Source organism: Glycine max, chromosome 14, assembly GCF_000004515.6.
Source record: "Glycine max cultivar Williams 82 chromosome 14, Glycine_max_v4.0, whole genome shotgun sequence".
NCBI classification, from domain to species: domain Eukaryota; kingdom Viridiplantae; phylum Streptophyta; class Magnoliopsida; order Fabales; family Fabaceae; genus Glycine; species Glycine max.
The window spans coordinates 36,505,775-36,517,966 of NC_038250.2; the positions used below are offsets into that span (position 1 = coordinate 36,505,775).

The 12,192-nt window shown below is 36.2% G+C and overlaps 1 protein-coding gene across 1 annotated transcript in view; it reads left to right on the forward strand.

Moving 5' to 3' along the window:
- Positions 1–1,718: 1,718 nt before the first annotated feature.
- LOC100815980 (ATP-dependent zinc metalloprotease FTSH 11, chloroplastic/mitochondrial) overlaps positions 1,719–12,192 on the forward strand; it is a 29,754-nt gene continuing 19,280 nt past the window's right edge. Inside the window, exons 1-8 of the mRNA XM_006596221.4 lie at positions 1,719–2,608; positions 3,320–3,473; positions 5,243–5,335; positions 5,493–5,578; positions 5,678–5,801; positions 6,237–6,356; positions 6,688–6,738; positions 7,091–7,152. Of these exons, the coding sequence (XP_006596284.1) occupies positions 2,055–2,608; positions 3,320–3,473; positions 5,243–5,335; positions 5,493–5,578; positions 5,678–5,801; positions 6,237–6,356; positions 6,688–6,738; positions 7,091–7,152 (1,244 nt within the window). The 5' untranslated portion in view covers positions 1,719–2,054. The remainder of the gene's footprint in view (positions 2,609–3,319; positions 3,474–5,242; positions 5,336–5,492; positions 5,579–5,677; positions 5,802–6,236; positions 6,357–6,687; positions 6,739–7,090; positions 7,153–12,192) is intronic.

The following is a 12,192-nucleotide window of genomic DNA, read 5'->3' on the forward strand; positions in this document are numbered from 1 at the left end:
GTTGCTTTAATCCCTTTTTGAGAGGTAACAACAATGCCATCATCTATGGTGAGCTTCTCCAAACGATTGTGCTTCCTTCTACTAGTAGTGGAGGCATGAAAGAACCTGTATTTTTGTCTCCATCACAGAGGCAAAATAAACCTTAGACCGCTACTTCCAAAATGCTTCCTCACGAACTACCTACCTTGAAAGCTCATCCTTAATACGGTTGAATTTTTTGACAGATTCATTATCATCTCTATGCCTAAGCTCATTTAGCTCTTTTTTGCAACTATTGATACTATCTTTGAATTTTGATCTTAGATTCCTTCCCCACCTATACAAATTAGAAGTGCATATGAGACCTCAAGATATTCCTGCAAGCTTTAGTCTTTTGTCCCAGCCATGGGACTGATTCTCAGTCTGAGACCTAGTTACACTTAAACTCCTCACCCTATAGCAAAATGCATCCTTGGAGAGGGACAAAGAGTTTTAAGTGTGACTAAGCTTGAATCTCATAATCGACTCAAAGGATCGAAGTTTGTGGGATACATCGAGATCCCACTGGGAACCAAATGCCCTAATTATAGTGGTTAATTTTTTTTATCATATGCCGTAAATTTAACCTTCTATCACTTTATCTAAGTGTTCAGTAATACAATGTAAAATCTTTTTTATCCTTAAAAAAATCATACCTGTTATATTGATAAGGCAAATGCTAACTACAACAAAGATTAAGGAACTAAAAGGAAAAAAGACCTTTTTATTGGGACATGTAAAATTGCATTGTTTATGATCATTTTGCGCTCTTCTATTATTTTTTCAATAAATTCTTTTTTCTTTTAAATTAAGCACTCATAAAAACAAATTTTGTATTTGTTCCTAGATAAATTTTTTCTTTGCATCGAGTCTCTAATAAAACAATAATTTTATTTTTGGTTCTTTCCACTTTTTTTTAGTATCGAATAAATTAGTAAATTTTGTGTTTGATATCCAATAAACTTTTTTTCATTTGTTCGTGACAAAAAAAATTATTAAGAAATTGTTATCGTGTGAAAATTTTGCTGTTTGGATCGACAATACTTCAACACGATTTCAAAATAAAATCATGCGATTTGAATCAAAGAGGAAATTCTACTCTTCAACAATGGGTTCTCAAGTTACAAAAAAAACACTTGGTGTAGTATTTAATGGACAAGGACAAGATAAATCAGTAAACAAAACAATAAAGGAAATAATTTAAAAAACCGTAAATATGTGGAAAAATTAAAGCGAGTAAAAAACCGAAAGCTGAAAGATAAGAAAATGCATAGAAGATAAATGGGTTTTGATTTGAAATTTGTCTTCCTATACATTTGCTTCAGATATTTATAGATAAAGAAAATAATTATAAACTCTATTCATTATCCTAAAAACATGGAAACCCCCCACATAAATCCCATGCTAACTTAATCAATCTTTCTCTCTAAGCAACGCCTGATGATCTCTAAGTGGGATCCGTCATACGTTGAGTTCAGACCTAATAATTATTTTGGGCATCCAATCATTGTGTTAATATACACTGTCGATTTTGATCCTGCCAATTCTGCTCAACATAACTATCGAAGCGAAATATTTTATTTTGATTACCGATAGAAAGAAACATAAAATTTAAATATTTATTAAGAATTGAAAAAATATTTTAATCATTCAATAACTAGTATTTTGAAGACAGTAATTAATATAAGACGTATTGCTAATATCTCACTCAAAACAAAGAATCCATGGAGGCAGCTCCAGGAGTGTGATTACGAAATGTCCACGATATGAAGAGGCAAGAAACGAACATTTTTCAATCCAAGCGTAATTATACGACCGAACAAAACAATATTTGCAAAAATTGCAATAAAATCCGTAGAGACACACAACATCTCCAAAGCTGGCGCCAATTTCAATAATCCCTGGATAAGGTAACTTTTCTTACACCCTCCTCCTCCTCCTTCTCCCCCAAATCCTCTCACAAAACAAAAACCAAAACACAGAGAAAAGAAGAGACACTAACCACTCTGTGAAATCAAAACCCTAATAATAAAAAAATGGCCACACTTCAAGCTTCTCTTCTCTCCAAACCTTCCCTTCTCTCCAAACCTTCCCTCCCATTCCCATTCCCGTTCCTCTCTCCGAACCACTCCCCATTCTCCCTCTCCTTCCCCCCCATGCGCCGCGTCCTCTCCACACCGTTATGCTGCACCTTCTGCCCCTCCGAACCCAATCTCAGCCCCTCCGAACCGGAACACGAAGCCGGTTCAGCCAACACCGAAGAGCCGGGTATAAATTCAACCGAAGAAGGTGCAGCTTCGGTTTCAGATTCGGGTTTGGAAGAAGAAGAAGGCGCCGAGGCAGTGCTTCGGAGTGGCGCGGATTCGGAGAAGATTGTTGTTGCGAGTGGAAGGCTCTCGATAGTGGTGTTCTTTGTGGGGCTGTGGGTGAAGGCGAGGGACCGCGTGAAGAAGGCTTTTTCGGAGCTTCTCGATTGGTGGCCGTTCTGGCGCCAGGAGAAGCGCCTCGAGCGATTGGTCGCTGACGCCGACGCGAATCCCCAGGATGCCGCCAAACAGAGTGCTCTGCTTGTTGAACTCAATAAACACAGGTCTGTCTTGGAATTTGGAAATTTGGAAATGTTGTTGCTTGATTAATGGTCAAGAATAGAATGTGCAGGTGGTGGATTGTGTTTGTTGAGTTGGTTCTTGAGCAATTCTTGTATTAGGTAAAAGTTAAACTAATATAATTCAAGATGCATTGAAGTAGTGATGAATTTTTGAGCTTTGAACTCAATAAGCACAGGTGTGTTTTGGAATTTGGAAATGTTGTTTGATGAATGGTCAATAATAGAATGTGCAGGTGGTGTATTTTGTTTGTTGAGTTGGTTCTTGAGCAATTCTTGCATCAGTATGGTGACACTAGGTAAAAGTAAAAATAGTATAATTAAACATGCATTGAAGTAATGATAAAGTTTTAAGCTTTTGTTGGTCGTGCATGTGCTCGTGCAAGAGTTGTTATGGGTTCTTTAGGTTTAACTTTTTCTGCTGTCATTTTTTTATTTGATGGTCTTGGATGTTAAATGATGGTGTAGGATGGATGAAAAGTTGTGAATTGTAGTTAGATACATGGACTTGAGTGTTATTGGAGAGTGTAGCTCATGTAATGCTTTACAGAAAAGAAAAAAAGAAGAAGAAAGATGTGACATTAGGGAAAATTTGGTTAGGTAGACAATGAAACTACATAGGTTTTTGACCTGGAAGTTTTTGTGTCAAAGTTTGTTGGCATATATTGATTTATTTATTATATGTATTTTTTCTAGTCCTGAATCTGTCATCAAGTGGTTTGAACAAAGGGATCGAGCTGTAGACAGTAAAGGGGTTGCGGAATATCTTCGAGCTCTTGTGGTCACTAATGCTATTAGCGAATATCTTCCTGATGAGGATTCTGGAAAAGCTTCTAGCCTTCCTACCCTGGTATTCATTTTGAGGCATCGTGTTCTTGGTATCCTGCTTTTCAATTTTTAGTCTGTGTAACCAAATTCTTAGTGCTGCATTTTCATTAGTAGAGGTGGAGGGGTTTCCTGTGCATCTTGTTTGGGATCTATTTGTTAATATTGGTCTGTTCAAAAGTTTATTCTGTTTTATTTCCATAAACATCATCTAAGTGCTTAACTGATGTCTATTTTATTGTCCTGGTGAACTACATTTTTTTTTTTTAAAGGATCTCTTTTCCTAACAAAGTTGTAAGTTTCATGCCGCACATCTAATTTTTGACATTTGCATCTGTGTTAGGATATTAATTTTATTGCTGATCTCTGTTGTATCTTCCTGATTTAGACTATTATATTTCTAAGTTCTTAAACTTAAGTTTTGAACTTGCTCACTTAGCATATCCTAGAGGTAGTACCTTTATGCATACATTTGTAGGATGATGTATTCCTACTGGGAGAGTCTTAGAATCTGGGTTTGGGCCTAATTCAACCCCAAAAGTTAGCTCATAGGGTGAATGTTGCCCCTCACTTATATAGTCTATCTTGGCCTTATCTTTAGTCGATGTGAGACTTGGGTTTTCTCCAACAGAGAGTCATTGAAGGGGAGGGGAGGGGGGATTAATGGTAAAACTAGAACTATGGAGAAAAGCTTTGGAAGCATATGGTTTCAGGATTACGTAGATGTGAAATAAAATATCTAGAATATATTGGACATGGATATTGGAGATTATACCATTCCTCAAGTAGTGAGGTTTAACTATCTTTGATCAGTTTATTAGAGATGTTATACCAGTATAAAAGCCATCCATATGTGTTTTCACCTAATAGCTTAAGCTTTTGGTATAGTTGGTTCATGACACTATCAATCAAGATGATGGAGCAAATTGTCAGAGATGTATGCCATAAGATTCAAAATTGGATGGATTGAAATTTAGAAATGTGTCAAGCGTTATTTGTGATCGGAAGTTGCTTTCGGAGCTTAAAGGGAAATTTTACCACACAACCATAGGGCCTGTGATTCTGTATGGTACTAAATGTAGGGCAGTAAAGAGCCCACAAGAGCATAAGCTCAGTGTTGCAGAGATGTGGATGTTCTGGTGGATAACTAGACATACAAGACATGATAGGTTAAGGAATGAATGCATTAAGAGAAAGTAGTAGCATCTATTGAGGAGAAGATCATAGAATCTTGTTGAAACTGGAGGTTGTTTGGCCATGTGAGAAGACAATAGAAGCCTCACTATGAAAAATGGACTAGAATCAATAGATGCAAGATGGTCTTATAGTTGATGATAGGGGGAAACCAAGAAAGATTCTAGATGAACTCTTTGAAACAAAATTTGATCTAAAATCTAAGTAGACTTTTTGAGGATTTGTTTCATGACATAACACAATGGCATTGTTTGATCATATAATTGACCCACCTAGTAGGGAAGAGACTTTGGTGGTGTTTTTTTTTTTTTTGGCATAAAAGATTTGGATACTTCTTATGTACTTAAATACAACTTTTTTTGGCAGTATTTCTCTCACATACATTTCTGGATCTTGAGTTATTTGGCACTTCCTTTTTGTCTTTAAACCCATGATAGATTTATAATGGACCATAACAGATGAATCTCGTCCTCCTATTGATTGCAATTTTTCCTTTTGTACACAAACTTTCTTTTGATCATAATAACAGCCTTTTGACTTTTTTAGGTCATAATTACTTGTTTTATATCATGGGGAACTGATGGTAAACATATTTTTCAGTTGCAAGATTTGAAGCAGCGTGCATTGGGTAACTCAGATGAAACTTTTCTTAGCCCTGGAATATCTGACAAGCTGCCACTACATGTGGTTATGGTAAAATTTATTGTAGAAAGCTTTCTCTATGCTTTGTGCTTTTATTGGTTATAATTTTTAAATATTGTGGAATAAAATTGTTTAGTTTCTCTGTTTTAACCCAGATTCTTTTTGTTTAGTTGTTCTCGGAATCTCATGAAGCTGTTTCCTCCTTTAGGTTGATCCAAAAGTATCAAATAAATCACGTTTTACACAAGAGCTTATCTCAACTATTTTGTTCACTGTAGCTGTGGGGTTGGTCTGGTATGAGTCTTTAGTTTCCCTTTCTCCCTCACTTTCTCTTGTATAAGCATCCACTCTTTGATTTTTATATACTTGTATTGCTACTACACGTCCATTCAGGTTTATGGGTGCTGCTGCACTTCAAAAATACATTGGAAGCTTGGGTGGGATTGGACCTTCAGGAGTTGGATCAAGTTCTTCCTATGCCCCAAAGGAGCTGAATAAGGAAGTGATGCCTGAAAAGGTTAACTTGTTAATCTGTTCTTACTTCTGTACTCAGATTTCTATAACAGTCTGGAAAATAGATTATTCTGTATCTCTTGAACGTTTCTGTGATTCAATAGCTTAAATTTGGATAAGCTAGAATTTTGATTGCCAGTGAATGTTTGGATGAGAAGATTCTAGGTGGAATAGGCTAATGAACAATGGCATGATATATATTATACCTTCATATCCTTTCTTTATCTAAATAAAATAATCATAGCTAATTATGCCTTTACTTGCAATTTTGTGAATCAGTCAACGATAAAGTTGGAAAGTTTAATTAGTCAGTCATTTCAAGTTTCCTTATTTGTTGTATTAGACTTGTGTGTAGAATATACAGTAAATCAAAAGTTCTTCCACATCTTATGTGTTCTCTTTTCTTAATCTTTCTCTATCACACTTTCTTTCCTTGCAGAATGTAAAAACCTTTAAGGATGTGAAAGGTTGTGATGATGCAAAGCAAGAACTTGAGGAAGTTGTGGAGTACCTAAAAAATCCATCTAAGTTTACACGCCTTGGAGGAAAGTTGCCAAAGGTCTGAAGAGGTTAATTTGTCATTTTTTTTTCCTGACAGCTTTTTTTCATATTTCTATTTTCCATATATAGACTTCTTATTCTTATTTCTTAGTAGGAAGAACTAATTTTCCATCTAATGAACTGATTCTCTTGAATCCTTCTCCATATCCAAATTTTGTTGTTCACAGTAACAAACATGTTATGTCTTATTCATCATAATATTATGTATACATTTTTCTTGCATGCTATGCTGACAAATTTGCTTGTCTTATAATAAGATATCATACCTTTTTTGTGTGTATTGGTTATATTTTGTTCATTAAGTGTGGCTAAAGTGTTCCTCTTTTCAGGGGATTCTTTTGACAGGAGCACCTGGAACTGGAAAAACTCTGCTAGCTAAGGTCAGTTAGTTTCTGTCTTGTCAGACACTTTTTTACAGTTTTTACGAAGTTAGTGTATTATACAATTTAGAACCTATTGGTCTTCTTCCATATGCTTTTGGGATACACTATCATTCTCAATATGCCACACTACACTGTTATATGCTATTTTCTATTAGGAAGTTCAAAGAAGGATATAAATGGACTTTGGTTCTGGTCTCTCACTTTGATATTTTCTTACACTTTGCATAATTCTTCTGATCTGTGACTGTAACTAAAATCCTACATTATTGACATCAACCTTTTGAGTTAATCTATTGAAATTTATCATTGTTATGATCTAATAGTGTTTGCTTTATATGGGACCTTGAAGGCTATTGCTGGAGAAGCTGGTGTTCCGTTTTTCTATCGAGCAGGCTCTGAATTTGAGGAGATGTAAGTCTTGTTTTGCTTTCTATGTTTTCAAAGCTTAAATTTGAGCATTGAGCACATGTTATATATAGTATTGAGATCAGAAACAAGATATTGCACAGTTATGCTGTAATGTAATATGGGTATATTTTAATTCATTAGTTTTGAAAATAATAACACACAAAGAATGCTTTTGTATTTCAACCTTGATAATGAGAATACAGTTGTTAATTGTAATACAGAATATGTTTATGCTTTTCTGTTATTGATTACTAAATGTATTTTGTTATCGTTATTCTAATGTTAACATACTCTTGCCAACTTTAAGGCTCAATCCGTGTCAGTCCTTAAAAGAGTTCTTAACAGAACTGAAGATGAAGATGAAGATGAGATAAAGAGAAAAAGAAAGAACTTTAGAATAAGAAAATGTTATTATGATTGGGCAACTGATTTCTGTTACAAAGAGAAGTATATATAGAGTTCTAGAACAGTTAGTTATTACTAACTAATCTTCTAACAAACTCTTGACTAACACTGACACTTAACTAACTTGGTAACTGTCATAACTAACTAAGAACTAACTTGGTAACTGTCATAGTTAAGTGAGTGTGCAGTTGAATACTGCACCTCCCTTTCTAATACTCTTATAGCCGCCTTCAAACTCAAGGTGGTTGAGTCTTTGAAGCAGATTCAATCACATTGAGTTTGGTCCTTAGAAAACTGAACCTGGTAGGAGATAGGGGTTTAGTACAAGCATCTGCCCATTGGTCAATGGCAGGAATATGATGTACAATAAGCTGTTTAGTCAAAACTTTTTCCCTAACAAAAACGATATCTATCTCCATATGCTTCGTTCTGGCTTGGAGAACAGGATTATAAGCAATGGCCACAATCAAGGTTATCAAACTCGAGAGTTTACGCAGACTCGTGAGAGTTTCATAGACTTGATTAGTGACTCAACTCGTAGACTCGTAAGAGTCTACTTCATATAAAAATAATAACAAAATATGTATAAATAACATACTAATTAAACATTTTAACAATATAATAAAGCAAAATAGTAAATTATAATGTTCAGAATATTTAAATAACCAAGTCTAGTAATAATACATCACTATCAGATAATAACTTGCAGAGGTTATAGTAGTGGTAGATCATTCTCATCGAAAGTTTGATGTTATTAGAGAACAAAGGTTTGATATTATTAAAGGTGAGAATTTTGTATTTGAGAATAATATACTAAATGAAGGCATGATGAATGCTATAAAGACAAAAAACTAAAAAAAATGACTTACATTTTGGTCTAGTTTTTTTAACTTGCTAACTCGTTAACTCGGTGGCAAACTCGAGAGTCTACTGAGTATACTTAGAGTTTATAGAGTTTACCCAGAGTCTACTAAAAAAAGAGTTTACTCAAGAGTCAACTCGCAGAGGACAAGTAGACTCTTAAACTCGTAAGAGTTAGCGCGTTAATTCAAGAGTTTGATAACCATGGCCACAACACTTTGATTATTTGCAAAATATGATGGGCGTGCAAAAGGGAACTTGGCGTGCGAAAGGGAACTTGGAGTTCAGTCAACTGAGTTCATGAGCCCTAAAGTCTAATTTGAGGTTGTTATAAGGTCTGAGTAAGGGAAAGCAAGAACACCTAAAGGTTTTGAGAAAATTGTAATCAGGAAGTTTTTGAAATAGTACATGATAAGGTATTTCAAACTTAATGGATGCTATAATCTATTGATCAAGTAGACAGCTGTGCAAAAAGCAGAATCCCAAAACTTGAGAGGTAAAGAAGCATGATGAAGTAAGGTAAGACCTAACTCAATTATATGTCTGTGTTTCTTTCCACAACACCGTTTTGATGATAGGTGTGGGGGCAATCAGTCTGTGTTGAATACCAGTCAGCCAAAAAGGATGTTAATGGTCTAAATTCCCCACCGCAATCAGTTTGAAGACTTTTGATTTTAGAATTAAACTGTAATTCTGCCATAGCTTTAAATTTTTGAAAATATCTAAGGTTTCAGACTTGTTTTAAAGAAGATAAATCCAAGTAAACCTAGAAAATGCATCAACAAAGGTTATGTAGTATGAAAAACCATTGATTGCGGAAACATGGGCTGGGCCCCAAAGATCACTGTAAATTAACTCTAGGGGAGAAGTGTAAACAGATTCAGAGGGAAAAGAAGGAAGTTTGTGAGACTTGCCCACTGCACAAACTGAACAAAAACTTAGAACTTTTATTAGATGTAGGTATATTACAGTGTTGCAAGACTAGTTGCGGTACACGAGAATTGGTATAACCAAGACAATCATACCATAGAGAGCTATTTTTTTTTTTTTGATTTGCAAAAATAATATTATATATTAGATAAGTTTCAGTACAAGTCGTACTGAGATTTTTACAATCACCAATGAAGTCTCCCATGTGGAGGTTTGGTTCCCTAATACAAAACTAATCATGATGGATTAAAGAACCAAAACTCTAAGTATATATTGGTGATCCCTATCTGTGGAGCTATTTTCCACTAATTACAAAACCCTTCTCTGATATGACTTGACCATTGATGGAAAGGATTGTCGAATCCTTTTTCTAGGTTCCTTAACCAGCTCCAGCAAAGGAAAATGGCATCATCCATTATCTTACTGGTGTTGGGGCTATCATTTGAAAATACTATTCTGTTTCTATGGTTCCATATACTCCAAGTTAGTGCCACCCCCCAAATTAACCATCTCTGTGACTTGATACCAAGATGTGTATTGTAGAACGAGTGCTGCATGAAATTCTGCCTTGGGTGTTGCGAAAAAGGTCCCACCATGTTGATCCAAGACAAGGATTCCCACCATATCTGCCTAATTTGGTGACAGCTGAAAAACAAATGCCCTGCATCCTCCTCCTTTTCTGTACAGAATGGGCAGAGTGTATCATTGATGTCGATATTTCTTCGAGTCAAGTTCAATTTAGTGGGCAGTCTGTCTCTCATTAGTCTCCAGACAAAAAATGCTACCTTGTTTGGTAGTTTTAGCTTCCATATGGCATGAAAAATTCCATCTGTGTTATCATCTTTTGAGTTCTTGTCCAGTAATTGGTATGCACTTCTAAGTTCTAATTGTGTATTTTCCAGTGGTATCATTTGTCCATACCCATTTATCCAATTGCTGGAGATTTATATTAATAGCTTGTATTTCCTCCAGAAAATCAGCCCCCATACTTATTTCAGTCTTGAACAATAGCCTCCTCCACTGCAGACACCATTCCCATTTCCCTTCTGAACTGTCTCCCATCTGCGAAATGTATTGCTTTTGTTGTTTCGAGTTCAGGTATAGTCTAGGATACTTTGCCTTTAGAGGGATCCCATCAGTTGTCCATCCATCTTCCCAAAATCTAGCTTTTGAACCAGACCCTACATTCCATCTTATGCCCTGTTGGAACCAGCTTTCCTCCCCTGAATTATGACACACCTTTTTCAGGTCGTACCACCATTTGGAGACTGCTTGAGGTGTATTGTTGCCATCCAAGCTTCGCCAACCTCCATATTTGGAGTCCAACACTCTAGCCCAGAGTTCTCCCTGATGGTGAAATAGATCCCACTTCCACTTTCCTAGGAGAGCCTGATTGAATTTGGTCAAGGCTCTAATTCCCAGGACTCCTTTTTCTTTTGATAGACATACTGTCTCCCAGCTAACCCAAGCAATTTTGTGGTTATCCATGTCTCCACCCCTTAAGAATCTTCTTTGTATTGTGATTAGCTTGTGTACCACCTTCTTTGGAATCCTGAAAAAAGAAATAAAATAGATAGGAATTGAATTTAGGGTTGACTTTTTCAAAGTCATCCTGCCCCCAAAAGATAATGGCTTTTGTTTCCACTTAGCTAGTCTACTCTCACATTTTTTAACTATGGGTTCCCAAGTCACACAACTTTTTGGGTTTGCCCTGATGGGGATACCCAAATAGGTAAACGGTACAGCTAGCAAACTACAATTGAGGTACAAGGCAGCCTCATTCAACCATTCGGCAAATTTTCCAACCGCCCCAAATTGACTTTTTGCATAGTTGATTTTTAGGCCTGATACCATCTCAAAACTTCTGAGTATTGCCTTGAGGACCTTCACGTTTTGCATGGATGCTTCATCAAAAAAAATGGTGTAATCTGCATACTGCAGGATGCTGATTTCTATTCCATCTTTTCCCACCAGCAGCCCCTTGTACTTGTTTGCTTTTAATGCTTCTCTCATTAAACCTGTTAAGCCCTCAGCCACAATATTAAATAAGAGAAGGGCTAGTGGATCCCCTTGTCTTATTCCCTTTTGTGGAATAAATTCAGCTGTAGGGCTTCCATTAACGAGGATTGACATAGAAGCTGTTCTGATGCAGCCATCCATCCATTTGATCCATTTAGGACAAAAGGCCATCTTCCTCAGCATAAAAGTCAGAAAATCCCAGCTAACTGAGTCATATGCTCTTTCATAGTCCACTTTGAATATCAAACTGCTCTTAGCATTTCTCTTCACTTCCTCCACCGCCTCATTGGCAATTAAAACAATATGAAGCATGTGTCTTCCTTCAATAAAAGCTGATTGTTGTTCATCTATGATCTTTGGCATCACCTTCTTCAGTCTTCTTGCTAGCACTTTGGCCACTATTTTATATATGCACCCTATGAGTGATATAGGCCTGTATTGATTCAGGTTTTGAAGTTCCAGCAATTTTGGGATTAACGTTATGAATGATGCATTTGTGCCCTTAGGAAATCTGCCTTTTACGTAGAATTTGTCCAAAAATCTGAGCACTTCTGGTTTCATTAGATCCTAGAACTCTTTGATAAAATTGAAATTCAAACCATCTGGTCCGGGGCTTTTTTGACTCCCACAATCCCACACTGCATCTCTGATCTCCTTCTCATCAAAAGGCTGCATCAGAAATTCATTTTGGCTTTGTGAAATTGTCTCAAAAGAGGTTCCCTCAAGTGTTGGCCTCTCTTTGTCGTCTTCCTCAAATTTCCTCCTAAAGAATTGGCAAACCTCTTCTTTGATCCTGGCAGGTTCTTCTATCCAGCTTCCATTTATCAT